General features: G+C 37.4%; 2 protein-coding genes across 2 annotated transcripts; one reads left to right on the forward strand and one right to left on the reverse strand.

Annotated features, from left to right (window-relative positions):
- Positions 1–1,134: 1,134 nt before the first annotated feature.
- On the forward strand, positions 1,135–1,992 carry LOC142162425 (uncharacterized). The gene has a single exon (XM_075218775.1). It carries the CDS (start codon positions 1,135–1,137, stop codon positions 1,990–1,992), a length of 858 nt encoding a protein of 285 aa, XP_075074876.1.
- A 1,143-nt stretch (positions 1,993–3,135) lies between these two features.
- On the reverse strand, positions 3,136–4,415 carry LOC142162426 (uncharacterized). The gene is made up of 3 exons (XM_075218777.1): positions 3,681–4,415; positions 3,576–3,597; positions 3,136–3,464 (listed from the first exon to the last, which is right to left on the reverse strand). The coding sequence occupies exons 1-3, from the start codon at positions 4,413–4,415 to the stop codon at positions 3,136–3,138; spliced, it is 1,086 nt and encodes a 361-aa protein (XP_075074878.1).
- Between the last annotated feature and the right edge of the window lie 13,700 nt (positions 4,416–18,115).

Raw genomic sequence — 18,115 nt, forward strand, 5'->3', positions numbered from 1 at the left:
TTTGATTCTTTTGAATATTAGTTGTCGAATTTTTATTTTATTTATAATTTCAAATTTTTTTAGTAAAATTCTTGTTCATCAATATTTGTATTAATATAGCAATTAGTATGCCATGCTTTCTTAAATAAAAAAAAGCTCGTAATTAATTAGGATTTTCTTTCTTTATTTTAGAGACTAATTTTAATAGAAAAGATGTAGTCTCTTTAGGATTTGTCCATTTAAAATAAATGAGATGAGCCTCGCCTAGTAAAATGTATAGATTGCGGGGCCCTCACAAATGTATGTGTTAATTACTTAGAACTCGGGATCGGCCGCTTAGCGAACTTCACGGCCTTCCCCAAAATAACAAGACGCTAGTTGCTTTAGGCGCGCCTTTAATAATTTATTTTCCTTAACTCGGGTGCACATTTATGTGACCCAAATCCAAATCTCAACCGAGTCGAGATATGCCAAACAACTACGGGTGCATTGATGTAACGTGGTTCGAGATATGTTTCCACGACGTTGCAATTCTCGTAAAATAATAACAATAAGTAAGAAAGCGGTAAAAAGATAAAATTTTGCACGTAAGTTCATATTTGTATAAAATCAGATAATCAAGCCGAATATAACAGTTGAGCGACCGTGCTAGAACCACGGAACTCGGGAATGCCTAACACCTTCTCCCGGGTTAACAGAATTCCTTTTTCCATATTTCTGGTGTGCAGACTGTAATATGGAGTCATTCTTTTCCTCGATTCGGGATTAAAATTGGTGACTTGGGACACCCTAAATCTCCCAAGTGGCGACTCTGAAATAAATAAACAAATCCCGTTTCGATTGTCCTTTAATTGGAAAAACTCCCCTGTACCCTCGCGGGGACGGAAAAAGGAGGTGCGACATGTATTTCCTTAACCTTTGCATTTACAATTTAAAGTTAAGGACTTATTGTCCTTAACTTTTGCACATGAAACTTGAAGTTAAGGACTAAGTGTCCTTAACTTTGGAAGTTGAAAGTATAAGTTAAAGACTGTATTTCTTTAACGTTTGCACTTAAAATTTAAAGTTAAGGATTGTATTTGCTTAACTTTTAAACTTGAAATTTTAAGTTAAGTCCTAATATTTGGTTGTTTTTCCTTCTTTTCTAGTGTTATAATGGAAGGCGATCATTTTTTTGATTTTGACGATTGGCGTAATTTTCTGGTATATTGGAAAGGAGATTTTCAATATAAGGAAACAATTAAAAGTTTTCTGTCGAATAGCCAATGGAAGAAATTGAGGGAAAGTATTTTTGGCAACTTCTTCAGATTACAAAGTGTGAAGTTCTCGGGTAAACTTATGCACTGTGTATTGCTTTCTGAAATTGTTAGTAATGAACCTGATTCGATGACCTTCAAGGTATTTGACCGCGATATTAAGTTTACTCGTAATGCATTCCATATTATTACTGGTTTGAAGTCTTATTCGTCGCTTGACATGAAAGGTTTAAATGAGAAAGAGAATAGGCTTTTAAGAGTCTATTTCCCTAGAAAGGACAAAATTGAGTTGGCTGATTTGTATAGTTTTATTTCTAGTCGCCCACATGGTACAACTTCATCATTTGCTGGCAGTGATGATGATGCTTTGAAGTTGGCAACACTCTATTTTGTTGAGTCGGTTTTGATGGGCAAGAGGAAAAATAGGAATGTGTCGGAGCAAATAATGAAAATTATTGACGATGATGCTCTTTGCGCTTCCTTCAACTGGGGCTCTCTTGCTTATGAGACGCAATTAAAATCATTGAAGAGTTGTTTGAAATCAAATGAGAATGATGTTCAGAAGGAGAAAGAGAAAGAAAAAGATATTGATAGCTACACTTTAGTTGGCTTTCCTTTTGCGTTTTGTGTCTGGATTATGGAAGTACTTCCTATTTTCCAGGAGAAACAATTTGTGAACTTCAAAGAAGTTGGTTATCCTCGAATGTTATGTTATTCTGAAATGAAGTCTCCACAATTTGATGCTCTTTGTAGATAGTTCTGAAATATTCTGTAAATTTGTGAAAAGGCACTTATATTTTGTTTTGTTGGCATAGCGTAATCTTTTGTAACAGCTATGCAAAATTACAATTTCAAAAGTTATGTCAAGGCATTTTGTTATTTATTTCGTTGTTTCTCTCGACTGTTGATTTGTCCATTGAGTTTGTTAGTATTTGTTCATGACTAAGTGTAAGTGAACTTCAAATTCAAAGTTAAGGACCAAATGTCCTTAACTTTTGAACTTGAAATTCAAAGTTAAGGACCGACAGTCCTTAAGTTTTGAAAATGGGACTATAACTTAAGGACCTCATGTCCTTAACTTTTGAACTTGTATTTCAAACTTAAGGACTCTTATAGTTAATGACAAACAGTCCTCAAGTTTTTAACATGGGACTATAACTTAAGGACCTCATGTCCTTAACGTTTGAACTTAAAATTCAAAGTTAAGGACAGACAGTCCTCAAGTTTTTAACATGGGACTATAACTTAAGGACCTCATGTCCTTAACGTTTGAACTTAAAATTTAAAGTTAAGGACAGACAGTCCTTAAGTTTTTAACTTGTATTTCAAACTTAAGGACTCCTGTAGTTAATGACAAACAGTCCTCAAGTTTTTAACATGGGACTATAACTTAAGGACCTCATATCCTTAACTTTTGAACTTGAAATTCAAAGTTAAGGATAGACAGTCCTTAAGTTTTTAACATGGGACTATAACTTAAGGACCTCATGTCCTTAACTTTTGAACTTGAAATTCAAAGTTAAGGGCAGACAGTCATTACGTTTTTAATATGGGACTATAACTTTAGGACCTCATATCCTTAACGTTTGAACTTAAAATTCAAAGTTAAGGACAGACAGTCCTTAAGTTTTTAACATGAGACTATAACTTAAGGACCTCATGTCCTTAACTTTTGAACTTGAAATTCAAAGTTAAGGATAGACAGTCATTACGTTTTCAAAATTGCAAGTTGAACTTACTGACTCCTGTTAATAACTTTTAATTGTTGAACTCAAAAGAAATTAAAAGAACGTAACAAGATATAAATATTGAAAATCTAGGCATCCGCTCAAATTAGAATAATAATGAATACAATCTATAACAAAAACTTAAAAGAGTCGATAAACATAAGTGTATATTTCTACTCTTCTCTATGCTTTCTTGAAAATGGATGGAGTGCCGGAGAATATATACAAGTTGTTCTATTATGACCAATTCTTCTGCACCGACCACATTTGAATGTTATTTTTGATGGCTCGGTAGTAGGAATATGCCCTTTCTTTTGCCTTCTACCTGGTGGCACTTTGAAATCTGGAGGTTTAACAATTTGTGACTTAACACTCTCTGGTACAATCCAAGAATCAGTATGTCCTACAGGATGTATTTGTCTTTCATATGTTTTCAGCCAAGATTCCTTTAAGTACCAGTGCGAACAAAAGTCGGACTTCTTGATGTTTCTCTTCTCGATAGCTGAAATTGCATGTATGCATGGTAATTCATCAAGTTGAAATTGAAAACAATCACATGTTCTTTTGTTTAAGTCCACCAAGAAAGTTATTCCTTCTTCTTCAACTCTAGAACGCCATGAATCAACAGGGAAGACCTTCAATGTTGAAAAATTATAAGTGAGTACATTATGTTAAAAAATGTCAAAATCATAATATAAACATAAAACATAATACTTACGTTCAAAGTAAATGCTAAATCTATTCTGTTCTTCAATTCCTCCTCTACCCAACAAGAAACATCATAAAATGTTCCTTCTGCTTTATTTCTTCTTTCATAAAACCAATGTTGTAGCTTCACTTGAATGAAATCCATCATTCTTAGTATAGGCAGCTCCCTTGCTTCTAATAGCACTGAATTCATCGACTCAACTATGTTTGTTGTGAGCATGTCATATCTTCGTTGTGGACTACAAGAACGTTCCCATCTTTCCGGTGGTTCTTCCATCAAGTAGTCATAAGTTTTCTTATCTACATTTGCAATATCTGACATGTATATGTCAAATTCTTTACGCTTGTATACTCTTGCAGCACTTTGGAAAAGTTTTATGACCTCACTTTTCACCTTTCTTCGCTTTAGGTTCTGCTCCAAATGATAGATGCAAATCCCATGATGGCTTTCAGGATATACCTTTACAATGCCATTTGTAATAGCTTGATGCCTGTCTGATAAAAAAATCAAATTCTCACGGCTCCCAATTGCATTGCGAAGCTGACTAAAGTACCACTCATAGGAATTGTTGTTTTCAGATTCTGCTATTCCAAAGGCTAATGGGAAAATTTGGTTATTTGCATCTTTTGAAACTGAAATCATTAAAATACCACGATATTTTGACTTCAAAAAAGTCGCATCAATAGCAATCACTGGTCTACAATGATTCCAACCAGCTATCGATGATCCATATGTGTAAAACATATAAAGAAACCTGAAAATACAATATAAAACAAGGTTAAAATACCCGAAGTTTAGGACAGTCAGTCCTTAACTTACATTTACAAGTTATAAAGTTAAGGACATGTTGTCCTTAACTTTTATTTCAAAGTTCAAAACTTAAGGACTGGAAGTCCTTAACTTTTAATTACAAGTTCAAAACTTAAGGATAGGCAGTCCTCAACTTCTGGTTATAACTCAAAAGTTAACAATGTCAATCTCTATAATGCTTTGTCCTTCTACTTGAATAGAATCAAATGTTTGATGCACCTCTTCATTTAATGGTTGAGCTTCAACCATATCTACTTCAACTATCTGTTGGCATCGCTCTTGATTGTCATGTTGAGTTTTTGTGTTGGCATGTTCATTGCTTGTTGATGCAAAAACTCTTTCCGAAATATCAACTATGAAACGACAGCTCTTGAAGAGTGAATGAATTTTTAGCAACTCTATACATGTGTGAAGATCTAAATCTTTGGATACAAGCATTCTTTTGCTTGTTCCAAGGTTGATATCAAACCATATCACTATTTCAAACTTTTCTCTATCCAATTCAATAAGCTCAAAAATCTGTTTAACGAAATCTTCAAACTGAATTGACTCAAGTGCTAGGACTGTCAGTCCTTAACTTTTGAACCAGAAATTAAAAGTTAAGGACTGCCTGTCCTTTAACATTTAAACATAGAATTAAAAGTTAAGGACTGTCAGTCCTTAACTTTTGAACAAGAAATGAAAAGCTAAGGATTGTCTGTCCTTTAATATTTAAACATGTAATTAAAGTTAAGGACTGTCAGTCCTTAACATTTAAACATGGAATTAAAACTTAAGGACTGCTAGTCCTTAACTTTTGAACCAAAAATTAAAAGCTAAGGACTGTCTGTCCTTTAACATTTAAACATGGAATTAAAATTAAAAGTTAAGGACTGCCAGTCCTTAAGTTTTAAACATGGAATTAAAAGTTAAGGACTGTCAGTCCTTAACTTTTGAACCAGAAATTAAAAGCTAAGGACTGCCTGTCCTTTAACATTTAAACATGGAATTAAAAGTTAAGGACTGCTAGTCCTTAACTTTTGAACAAGAAATGAAAAGCTAAGGACTGTCTGTCCTTTAATATTTTAACATGTAATTAAAGTTAAGGACTGTCAGTCCTTAAGTTTTAAACATGGAATTAAAAGTTAAGGACTGCCAGTCCTTAACTTTTGAACCAGAAATTAAAAGCTAAGGACTGCATGTCCTTTAACATTTAAACATGAAATTAAAAGTTAAGGACTGCTAGTCCTTAACATTTAAACATGTATTTAAGAGCTAAGGATTGTCAGTCCTTAACATTTGAACCAGAAATTAAAACATACAATTTGAAACTCAAGCTACAGGACTTTGTATACAGAAGAACAACAACAAAGTGAAGGACACTTTGTCCTTAAGTTTTTTTATTCAATTTGCAAAATGAGGCCAGTAGAATCAAAGTTAAGGACATAGTGTTCTTATTTTTTTGAATTCAATTTCCAAAATGAAGACACTATGTCCGGAATACAGAATTATCATAGGAGGCGGTGTCTATAAATTTATCAATCCAGAAATTCAAAAAAAAATCAAATTCTTATCTAATATATAATCAAATCAATACAGATCTAAAAAAGTATAACTATAGCGAAATAAAAATTGATAGAAACACATGAAATTACAACTTACTGTTTATCTATGTCGTTTTTTTGGATTAGATTGCTGAATTTTTGAAATCGGGAAGAGAAATGGTGGTTCGTCCTCAGTTGATCGCCGACGTCGCCGCTGCTGCTGTTGCTCGCTTCTTCTCTTTGTGTAACTGCTGCTTGTGTTGATAGCATAGGTATAAGTTATACCAGAAGGGTATTTTCGTCCAGTCAGGTATAAGTTTTTTAAAAGGAGTGGCTAAAGTCTAAATACATTGAAAACAGTGGCTTTAAAATAAAAGCCACAGCTTTCAGTGGCTATTTGTGTCGTTCGCCCGCAATATGTCACATGATAGATAGCGACAGAACTGAATATAGACACGTTCTCGTATTTGGCGTTTCCGAGTCTGTTGGAAAAATGTGTTAAAAAAACGTTTCTAAGTATTTGGGATTCTCTTTTTTATTAACAAAAGACTGACTAATTAAGAAGGATTAGAGGTAAAATTTGGGGTAAAATTTAAAATACTAAAAAAAATAAAACAATCTCCTAATTAGACACGATTTTCCAACTTTTCTCTTTCTTTCCTATTCAAAACTACACACGATTTGTCCCCAAGATATTGTTAAATATTCGTATTATTATTGTTGTTGTATGTTGTGAAGTTATTGCAATATTTATCTCGGTTTGGTTAATGATATTTTGAGCTGAGTGTTTGAAACACTCATTAAGATGTTTGAAACTTCATATAAGATGTTTGAAACATCTGTAAGGATGTTTAACAAATCCATAAGATGTTTCACCAAAAAATACCTGATTATCACAATGAGATGGTTGATTATTTAGCGATTAAAAAAATCATTTATAGAGACATATAGATAAAGAAGTTTGGAAAACTATAATACTAACATTGCTAGCTTGCTTTCAAACTCCATCTAACTAGATAGAAACTTAAATTACTATATCTTGCTTAGCATTTGTAGATAGCAGAAAATTGATTTTACCTCTTAAGCTCAATCTTGTATGACCATTCAATGCAGCACCTTTAGAGATGTTTGAAACATCTTATATGAGGCTTCAAACATCTCACTGAGATGTTTCACCAAAGAATACTTAAATATTTATATTTTTACTTTTTTTATATGTTAGGAACAAATTATTTGTTTATTTTGTTGATGGTCATTGTCACACCTCCTTTTTCGCCCGCGCCGCCTCAAAAGGGACGCAGAAGGGAGTTTTTTCCAATTAAAGGGCAATCGAAACGGGATTTATTTATTTATTTATTTCAGAGTCGCCACTTGGGAGATTTATGGTGTCCCAAGTCACCGGTTGAATCCCGAATCGAGGAAAATATTGACTCTGTTTAACAATCTGCGCGCCAGAAATCCGGATAAGGAATTTTGTTAACCCGGGAGAAGGTGTTAGGCATTCCCGAGTTCCGTGGTTCTAGCACGGTCGCTCAACTGTCATATTCGGCTTGATTATCTGATATAATACATGTTGAACATATGTGCGAATTTTAACTTTTAACCGCTTTTATCATTATTATTATTTTAACAGAGAATTGCAACATCGTGAAAATATATCTCGAACCACGTCACATCAATGTACCCGTGGTTATCGACATATTTCGACTCTGTTGAGATTTGGATTTGGGTCACATAAATGTGCACCCGAGTTTAAGAAAATAAATTGTTAAAGGCGCGCCTAAAGCGACTAGCGTATCATTATTTTGGGTAAGGCCGTGAAATTTGCTAAACGACCGATCCCGAAGTCTATACAATTATTAACCATTTATTGAGGGCCCCGCAACTTGTGCGTTTTATTGGGTGAGGCTCATCTCATTTATTTTAAAAGGATAATCCTAAAGTGCCTACATTTTTTCTATTAAATTTGTCTCTAAAAAATGAAAGAGAAAAGGTCCTAATTTATTTACATGCTTACGAGTTGTTATAGTCGGGTTCCGAACGCAATTTGTTAAATCAGAATGTAAGCACAATATGGACATCCCGTTGGCCAACGTGGACCCAGGCCCAACGTGTATGGCACAAAACTGGACCTGGGTCATCTCATTCACATGTTACTACCTAGTTACATTATACTAGGCATGCTCACAGTTTGTCAAATTAAAAAAAAATTTGGCAATCTAATTTTAATCCTAAACCACTTACATGCTGAAATTAACCAATAGTATCTAGCTAAACAATATTCCTACAAGTTCCGAAACAGTCTATTCGTTTAATGAGCTAACTGTTGAATGTATAAGAATAGTCTAAATCAGCTAACATGCTTTTTGAGACATGATAATCATCCAACAATAACGAACTAACTCGACAGAGTTACTACACCATTTATTTATTTTTTAGGCAATATATAGATAGTTCGTCCACTAAGCAACTGTCAGATGTTCCATTATATATATTAAACAACTACATGATTCTGATTTAGAGGAAGCTAAATAATGTATATATACAAATAAAATTCAGAATATAACTAAGATAATTCAGAACTTCAACTCTTCATTTCATATTCATGCTTCATGTTTCAGTTTACAGTAACCAGCGTGTCAGTTGTGTACCTGATATTGGAAGCAAAAGAAAAGGAAGATCAGCAAGAATGCAGTAGCATACAACAACAGCAACACCCAGCAACAGATTTAAAAACCGAGCAGAAATCCAGCAACAACCAGTGAAGTAGTAGCAAATAACCAACCAAACTTAAAGAACAAACCAAATGAAAATCCAGAAACACCAACAACAATCAACGGGCAGAAACAAAGTGAATCTTTTTCAAATTGAAAGACCAGTTAATGTTTAACCCTTAATTTCTGAATCCGTATATCCAGTGTATTCAGATTGTATATCGGGTGTATACTAGTCTCTCTTTAAATTTCCAGAATGTTTTTCCTGTTCCGAAAAATCCTCAAATCTCTCTTAATATTCAGAAAATCTCCTATTCTCTCTCGAAATTTTCATAATTCTCCCCTACTTCTGTTAAGCTCCCCCCTTTAATTGTGTCCAGCTCCCTTATTTATAGCCAAACTTCAAGCATTTAAAATTAAATCCCACTATCTTCTACTCATCCCCCTTTAACTTCCCACTACCTAATATTTTGTCCCCCACTATATTAAACAATGTATTAATTCTCATTAACAGATATCTTTCCCTTATTTAAATCACTTATTGCCCCACTACCGCATACTTTGTCCCCCACTATATTAAACAATGTATTAACTCCCCATCATCATGTCTTGTCCCCCACTATATATTATTTTAATATTATTTAAATATTATTTAATACTTAGTGGACAGAGCACTCATTAATTACTTTTAAGACTCCTTTAAAATCTCGAAAATGCCCTTGAAAATACTGCAATTTACCATTCTACCCCTGAAAATACTGTAATTTACCATTCTAACCCCATCAGTTATAACCAATTCACCTAATCAATCTAACCAAAATACAGCAGCTATAACCAATTTCTAATCAAATTTCGTCAACAAATTTAGGCTAGAAACTCAATATTTTTTATTGAACAATATTTTTAAACAACAAACATACTTTTAGATTCAATAACAGTAACAAATTGATCATAACAAATAAGTAGATTCAAATCACTAAACTCAATAATCAATTGAACTTTAAATTAAATCTAACAACATTACAACCAACAATTTCTATATTAAACTAAACAAGAACATAAAACAAACTGAAAAAATAATCAAAAATGATAAACAACGAACAAGAAAAGAATCAAACATATACTGATTTCAAATCCGAGAATATCAAACAAAATACGGACAAAAACGAAACTTAAACCAACTAACCGGAAATGACCAACGACGAACTCGAACGAAAACAGAAAACTCGAATCAAGACTGCCAATGACCTAACGGATCTCTAATTCAATGAAAACCCACCTTCTCTTTTAACCTTGACGAACTCAAACTGGACCTCACCGAACGACGAACAACAACGGACTCAAACAAAACCAAACGAAACCTTGACAGAACTTCGCTGGACTTTAACCGGACTGCCTCGCTTTTCCTCCGTGTGTGTGTGTGGTCATGGAAGCAGCAGCAGCTATGTGTTTGGACGTGAGCTGGTGTTATGGTCGTCGAGCAGCAGCATCCATGGCGAGCTGGCTGGAGTCGCGACTGGACGAAGCAGAAGCCGATGAGGTTCGCTTGGACGTGATGAACTGGACGTGAGGAACAAATGTGTTGCTGCTTTGGTGGTTATTTTGGAGGGTTGATGACGAGGAGATGAAACAGTTGGTGAAGCTGCACGCAATAGTGGCGGTGTTGGGCAGTCCGTCGATGGCTGGAGGCTGTCGTGGTCGTTGGGCTGCTTCACGTAGCAGAAACGATGGCGGATTTGGGTGGTGTATTGGTGGCGTTGTGTGTGTTGTTCACGGCTGGAAGACGAAGCAGGAGGGGGTCGTTCATGGCTGGTCGTTCAGCTGAGGAAGATGGACGATGGGGCATCTGCTGTGTCCATGGCGACGTGAAGACGAAGCAGAAGAAGGTGAAAGGGTCGCCATTGACGGGCTCGAGCTCGACTAGAGTTGTCGAAGACGAAGAAGATGAAGGATGGTCGTGGGGCTGCTCGTGCGTGTGTATGTGTTGAAGGAGAAGAGGTGGGGGGAAGGGCAGCCATGGTTGAGCTCGAGCTCGAGCTCGGCTGGAGAAGGTGAAGGGAGGGTGGTTTGGAGAAGAAGAAGGAGAAAGAGAGGGGCGGGTAGCGTTAGGTTTTCTTTTTTAGGGTTTTTTTTTTCAAAACAAATGTCCAAATGGAAGAAAGGGTGGGGGGTGTTTGCTTGGGGTTATGGGGCGGACCGGGTCGGGTCGACCCGGTAGGAGTTTATTTGGTTTGGGCCATGTTGATTTAAATTAGAAGGTGGCCCAATCCGATTTTCTTCCTCTTTTATTGCTTCTTTTATTTTACTTTCTAAAACTAAAATTCTAAATTAAGTTACAAACTAAATTAACTTATTAAAAGTACATATTAATTCCTAGCAACAATTATCATATAAAATTGAAATGACAATTAAAATACAATCACAGAATTTGGACATTAAAGGCTAAAAATGCAAAAGATGCCTATTTTTGTAATTTTCATTCTTGTAAAACAAACTTAATTACTCATAATTGTAGAATTAAATCCTAAACGAAAATGCGACGTATTTTTGTATTTTTTTATTAATTTAGCAAATAAACATGCACAGACAAATGCAAACAATACAAGAAAAATAACACAAAATTCACAACAATTGCAAACAAATAAAAAATTGTTTTATTTTTGATAATTTTTTGGAGTAATTCTCATATAGGGCAAAAATCACGTGCTTACAGCTGCCCCTCTTTGTCCGAAGACACGAAGAGTTTTCGTGCAAAGATAAAGTGAGCGATTTTTGCCCATCCGAGTACTCCGTGTGAAGCATTTTTTTTTTTGAAAAAGATTTAACCGAACCTTTGCTTCAAAGGTTTCCTACATATACCTGGCTAGAAGGGAATTAGGTTAATGTAGTTCGGGAAGTTTTGGTAGCTGGGACTACCATGGAACTTGCAATTTTGCCGTTACTGTTGCTGCATGTTGTTGCTACTGCTTTTCGATCTCCTTATTACATCGTGCCAAAAGAAAACAAGAAGCTAGACTTAAACTAGGAATTAAAAAAATCTTATCTATCTACGACTTGTTCTTGTTGCCTTGCTTTCTTGTCGGGTTGTGTTTCCTCCGGTGCTTTTTCTTCCGAAAACTGCTGGGGATGACACTGGCCTTTTGCTTTTACAAGTGTCATCATTTTGTTCGGTCTGCTGGGGACACTGCTTCCTACATTAAAGCTTGTTATGCTGGGCATTTTTTGTTGTAACCCTCCTCATTACTGACTTCTGAAAGATGACACAACCTCCATTCTTCAGGCGGGATCCTGACTTCTTCAACTTAAAAATATAACAACCTCCGTTCTACAGGCGGGCTCCTGACTTCAACAATAACTTAACAATAATTCAACCTCCATTCTCCAAGCGGGCTCCTGACTTCTTCAGCAACTTTGAAAAATAAATCATTTGGCAATGATTTATGGAAATATATATTTTGGCAATATTTATACAAGCAGGACCACTCAGGTCGAGACCAATTAAATGTCCTTTTGAGGAAGGATTAAATTCAATATCCTATTCGAGGGCGGATAGACCTATCATATCCTATTCGAGGGTGGATGAACCCAAAATATCATATTCGAGGGCGGATGAACCCAAAATATCCTATTCGAGGGCGGATGAACCCAAAATATCCTATTCGAGGGCGGATGAACCCAAAATATCCTATTCGAGGGCGGATGAACCCAAAATATCCTATTCGAGGGCGGATGAACCCAAAATATCCTATTCGAGGGCGGATGAACCCAAAAATATCCTATTCGAGGGCGGATGAACCCAAAATATCCTATTCGAGGGCGGATGAACCCAAAATATCCTATTCGAGGGCGGATGAACCCAAAATATCCTATTCGAGGGCGGATGAACCCAAAATATCCTATTCGAGGGCGGATGAACCCAAAATATCCTATTCGAGGGCGGATGAATCCAAAATATCCTATTCGAGGGCGGATGAACCCAAAATATCCTATTCGAGGGCGGATGAATCCAAAATATCCTATTCGAGGGCGGATGAACCCAAAATATCCTTTTCGAGGGAGGATAGACCCATCTTCAAAACTTGAAATTGTCTTACCTCCGACTGTTTTTCTTAAAATCGTGCTGTCTTGCTATCCCTTAAAACTTGAATTGATTTCCTCATTCCTCCGAGAAAATTTTCGACAATGGCAGAAAATATTCTGCCCCAGTTTTGGTGCTTTTCCTTGTGGCATGTTTTTCGCCATTAATAAGATTTCCTTTTCATGTTTCAAATCAAAGAAAATTTGTTAGTTTTAAAACATGGTGAGTGGTCGTGCCACTCCTGCTGGGGATGGTTTTTCCCTTTCTCCCTTCCCCGTTCTATGTTTCATTACTCTATCAAAACTTGCTGGGGATTATTTTGCTGGGGATGAATTTTCCTTTTCTTCCCTCCCCACTCTGTGTTGTCTGACCCTCTTGGAACTTGGTCGAAAATATGTCGGGGATGATCCTACATCTCGATGATCTGCTGGGGGCCCTCTTGGAATTAGGTCCACAATTTTCTCAATTGTTGTTTTCCTATTTTTCTCCAACTTCCCTTGGAAATTTGGTCCTCTTGGGATCTAGACTCATTCATCATTTGGTCTTGCGACCAACTTCTTTTCGCTTTATCGCCTTATCTTTGGCCTATCCTATTCGCATTTTGCTTTGCATCGTTTTGGAAACTTGTAGTAAGCTCTGAAAATCCTTTTTTTTTAAAACAAACTGCTGGGGAGGTAAAGTCTTTAAACCAAGAAATGAAAAAGTGATGATCTCAAAAAATAGAAAAAGAAGAAGTCTTTCTAAACAAATGCTGGGGAAAAGGAAAGAAAAGAACTTATCTGAATGATATAACCAATCCCAATGATCATGTCGCGCATTCTGGATTAATCAACCCAGTCTATTTGTACCAATCAACCCTTCGGACGGCCTCATGTTGCTGGGGATAAACAGGCACTCAACTCTTTGCCAAATGCGGATCCTTTCCGCCAATTTTGTCTTGTCGCCTCATAGTGCCCTTCGAGGGGTTTTCACTAATAATACTCTCTCGTTTCTCTCAACTCCCGTTGTCTTATGGTGCCTGTGAAGGTTTTCACCGATAAGACTCTCTCGTTTTATTTCTCTCATCTTTCATCGCCTTATGGTGCATGTGAAGGTTTTCACCGATAAGACTCTCTCATTTTATTTTATTTTTCAGCTGGGGATTGGAGTGTTGCCGATATGACTCTCTCTGCTGGGGATTCTTTCGGCTATCAATTCATTTCCAGCTTATGATCCTCTTCTCTGCTGGGGATCAGAGTGTTATTCCCGTCTTCCATTTGCATGACTTGGCATTTCTCGGAGACTGATCGGGAAGTCTTTTTTGGACATCAATACGGGTTTTTGTGTATGGTTAAAAAAAAAAGGGGTATCAAAAGTTCAAAATAATTTTGATGGGTAAAACAGTACAACTCTTGGAATCAAGCTTTCTTCCAAAATTACAAACACAACTTGTGCCCCAGTTTTTCTTGCTTGGGGATTTTTATTTTTTGTTACACTATGACTGAGCCGTGAGGCGCCTACGTATCCTTCTTTGAGGAATCAGGTCAAACGTAGTTCCCAATTCCTTTGTTTTTTTTGTGACTTTTCTTTTGTCTTTATTATCATTATTTTTTTTATTTTATTTTTTTCATTTTTATTACTGATTCCAAAAAGAGGGATATGAAAGAATAAATAAGGCTCAAAAGGGGAAGCAAAGAATAAAGTGTTTGGATAGAAGAAAGAATTGTCTCTGTCACTTCATTCTCCGATAAATGCTAAGTACAAACAAACAACAATTACAATTACAAGAAATCATAATAATATCTCTTAACTGCGTCAGAATTGATAGCCATGTCGATGCATTTCCCTTCGATATCTGTTAAACATAAAGCGTCATTGTGCTTGCTTTGTTCAGATTGCGATAATCAACACACACCCTGATTTTTCCATATTTTTTGGCCCTGACACCACATTAGCCAACCAATCAGGATATGGAGCGACCCGAATAACCTTAGCATTCAGCTATTTGGTTACTTCTTCCTTAATCTTCACACTCATGTCGGTTTTGAACTTTCTCAATTTTGCTCGACGGGAGGAAATGCCGGGTCAGTGGGCAATTTGTGAACCACTAGATTGGTGCTTAAACCCGGCATGTCATCGTATGACTATGCAAAATGTTTTTGAATTCAATAAGTGTTTTGATTTGTTCTTCCCTGATGTTTGGTTCAATGTGGATGCTTATCTTAGTTTCCCTGATCATCCGCATCCCCTAGATTGACGACTTCTGTGTCATTTGAGTTGGGTTTTTTTCTTCTCAAATTGGCTCAACTCTCTGTTAATTTCTTCGAAGGGTTCATCCTCATCGTATTCCGACTCATCATCACAATCTTGTACTATAAGTTCGAAATCAGATTGATTTTTTTAGACTAGGTTGAAGATCCGTCGCGCATGCTATGTCATTAGAACCAGTATAAAGAGAACTGTTCAGAAGAGAAAAAGAAGAAGAAAAATTAAAACAAAATAAGGAATGAAGAAAAAAAAACTTTCACTTTATTAAAATACGGGATAGCAAGGTTTCACACTTTGGCGAGCACAAAAAGAAATCTGGATTACAACCCTGGAATAATCCAGACAACAAGAAAGAAAATCAGAGCCCACTACCAAGACTCCCTTCGGATAGGAAGAGGAGTAGCCATTCAATTGTTGATTTTTGCTTTCAACCCCACAAACTGTACATCTGCCCCAATGGACCCTTTTCCCAATACCATAACTGGCTTGTCATCTACCTTTTCCAACTATGACACCGCTTTTCCACTGGTCGACTTTTCTTTGAATCGGCACGGATCATCATCACTGTTTGTGAGGGTTTCTTTAGCTCCCATCCTTCGTATACTAGCTCGATCATGTGGGTTTCATGGTGTGCGGCAATGGGTTCTGATTGATGTTGGGTGCCTCTGGTGTCTGAACCTCAATCTTGTTGGTGTCAATAAGATTTTGCACTGCATGTTTCAACTTCCAACATTTCTCTGTATCATGTCCGGGAGCCCCCGAACAATACTCACAGCTTACCGAGTGGTCCATATTTTTGGGAAAGGGATTTGGCAATCTGGGCTCAACAGGACTCAAAAAGCCTAACTGCCTCAATTTGTGGAACACGGCAGTATAGGTTTCTCCCAACTCAGTGAATGTTCTCTGTATTCTTTCATTTCTGAAAGCCTGATTTCCCCAGAAACCTGCCCCTGGAGGGTTCTTGTAGGCCCTTAGCGGCGGATAGGTGTTTTGTGGAGGTGGGTATGTATTTTGTGGAGCCGGCGCACGCCATTACAGGCGAGCCGGAGGCTGAGTGTATGTCTGGGCTTAGTGTACGGAGAAGTGTGGTTCTTGTGGCGGGTAGTAGGGTTGTGGAGGGTAATTTGGAGTGTGAGGGTAGCTTGGGTAATGGGGTCTGGGTTGGTAGCGAGGGGAAGGACCTCTCGATCTGGACCAGTTGCCTGCCTCTATTGTCGCGACCTTTTTCTCTTCTTTTTTTTCCAAGCGCACCTCCCGTGCCGCTCTGAATGGCCTGAGTCGTTGCCTTGATTGCCAAGTAACTCAGGATCTTATTGGACTTAAGTCCCTCTTCTATCATAACTCCCATTTTCACTACTTCATTGAAGGATTTGCCAACTGACGTCACCAAGTGACCAAAGTACGTTGGCTCTAGAGTTTGTAGAAAATAGTCCACCATTTCGTTTTCCCTCATTGGAGGATCAACTCTGGCTGCTTGTTCTCTCCACCGGAACCCAAATTCCCGGAAGCTTTCCCCGGGCTTCTTCTCAAACTTTAGCAATGTGAGACGGTCAGGGACTATCTCAAGGTTGTACTGGAAGTGACCTGCGAAAGCCTGTGCTAGATCGTCCTAGGTGTACCACCTGCTCGGATCTTGTCTTGTATACCATTCTAGTGCTGACCCACTTAGGCTTTGGCCAAAGTAATCTATCAGCAGCTCGTCTTTGCCACCAGCTCCTCTCATCTTGCTACAAAAACCCCGTAGATGTGCCACAGGATCGCCATGCCCTTCGTATAAATCGAACTTGGGCATCTTTAACCCTGCCGGCAATTGGACGTCAGGGAAAGGGCATAGATCCTTGTAGGCCACGCTGACCTGGTGGCCTAACCCATGCATGTTGCTGAAGGATTGCTCAAGGATTTTGACCTTTCGAATCACCTCCTCATGTTCTGTGCTCTTAACCGGTTTCTCAGCTTCCTCTGGGATCCCAAATTGGGGTGTATATGTGTATGGCTCAGGAGCTTTAAAAGTGGGTTCAGGAGGAAAATATTGGGTGTCGTGAACTTGGAACAGTGGTTCACTAGACGATCTTTGTAATGTGGCTGGGGGAGGTGCCACAAAGATAGGAACATTTGGTGGCAGAGGGTTTTGATTGGGTGGCGGAGCTTGGGGATCATAGGCATCTCTCCCCTGATAGTAGTGGTGGCTTGGGAAGCTTGTTGAAGGGCCGGGGGAAGGGTATTCCGGCGTGTGTCCCGGTGGGGGAGTAGGAGTGACAAGTGGTTCGGGCCCCTTTTGCACCTTAGCCATGGCTAGCTGCATTTCATTCATTTCCAATCTCATTTTTTCTATATTGGCCATCGCCTCCTTCAGCATCTGATGTGCCGTCCTTTCCGACTCAACACTATTTTCTGAGCCAGTCATGCTTTCTCGTATAGGCCCTTTTGATCTTGTTTGATAATGGTATGGTGTCAGTACGCTTTAACAACTAACTGTTTGGAATTGGACAAACAACAAACCTGTTAGCGTTAGAGTTTAACAGATATTGCAATTGCACGTTGGGGGATGCAATGTTCTTAGGCAGTTAACCATTTCTAACATATTTTTGCTCCTACCGCATGCATCCTCCCGGCTTGTTTTATTTGTGCCTTTTTCAAGTGTTTCGGAAACCCTTCATTCCCTTTTTTTCTTTTTTTCTTTTTCTCTCTCTCTCTCTTTTTTCTTTTCTTTTATTCACTTTCTTTTTTTCTTTTTTAGCGGTGGTCGAACCTTATGTAGATTGCCTACGTATCATGTCCCCGCATGAATCAGACCTTGCGTAGTTCGGACCAATAAAAGATAAATAATAAAAAAACATTTTTTGGAATTTTCAATTTTCATAATAAAACAAACTTGATTACAAAAGTTTAAAAACTGACCATACTAACATACTTTGACAAAAGACAGCAAACGGTCTCGAAAATCAAATAACCCGCATACTCTAATCAAAGAATTACAAACTCAAAAACAAACAGCCAGATTCCTTCCCCTATATGCCAATTTTAACCAAATGGTTGTTTTTGGCCCCTTCTCAATTTCACATGAATTTTAAG

The sequence above is a fragment of the Nicotiana tabacum genome, chromosome 7 (assembly GCF_000715075.1).
Source record: "Nicotiana tabacum cultivar K326 chromosome 7, ASM71507v2, whole genome shotgun sequence".
NCBI classification, from domain to species: Eukaryota; Viridiplantae; Streptophyta; class Magnoliopsida; order Solanales; family Solanaceae; genus Nicotiana; species Nicotiana tabacum.

Excerpts from the sequence above, each read along its gene's own strand:
- LOC142162425 (XM_075218775.1), top strand. The coding sequence starts at position 1,135 with ATGGAAGGCGATCATTTTTTTGATTTTGACGATTGGCGTAATTTTCTG.
- LOC142162426 (XM_075218777.1), bottom strand. The coding sequence starts at position 4,415 with ATGTTTTACACATATGGATCATCGATAGCTGGTTGGAATCATTGTAGA. Across the intron at positions 3,598-3,680 it reads ATTTAGCATTTACTTTGAAC|GTCTTCCCTGTTGATTCATG; the intron begins GTAAGTATTATG and ends TCAACATTGAAG. Across the intron at positions 3,465-3,575 it reads CTTCCCTGTTGATTCATGGC|CTATCGAGAAGAGAAACATC; the intron begins GTTCTAGAGTTG and ends ATGCAATTTCAG.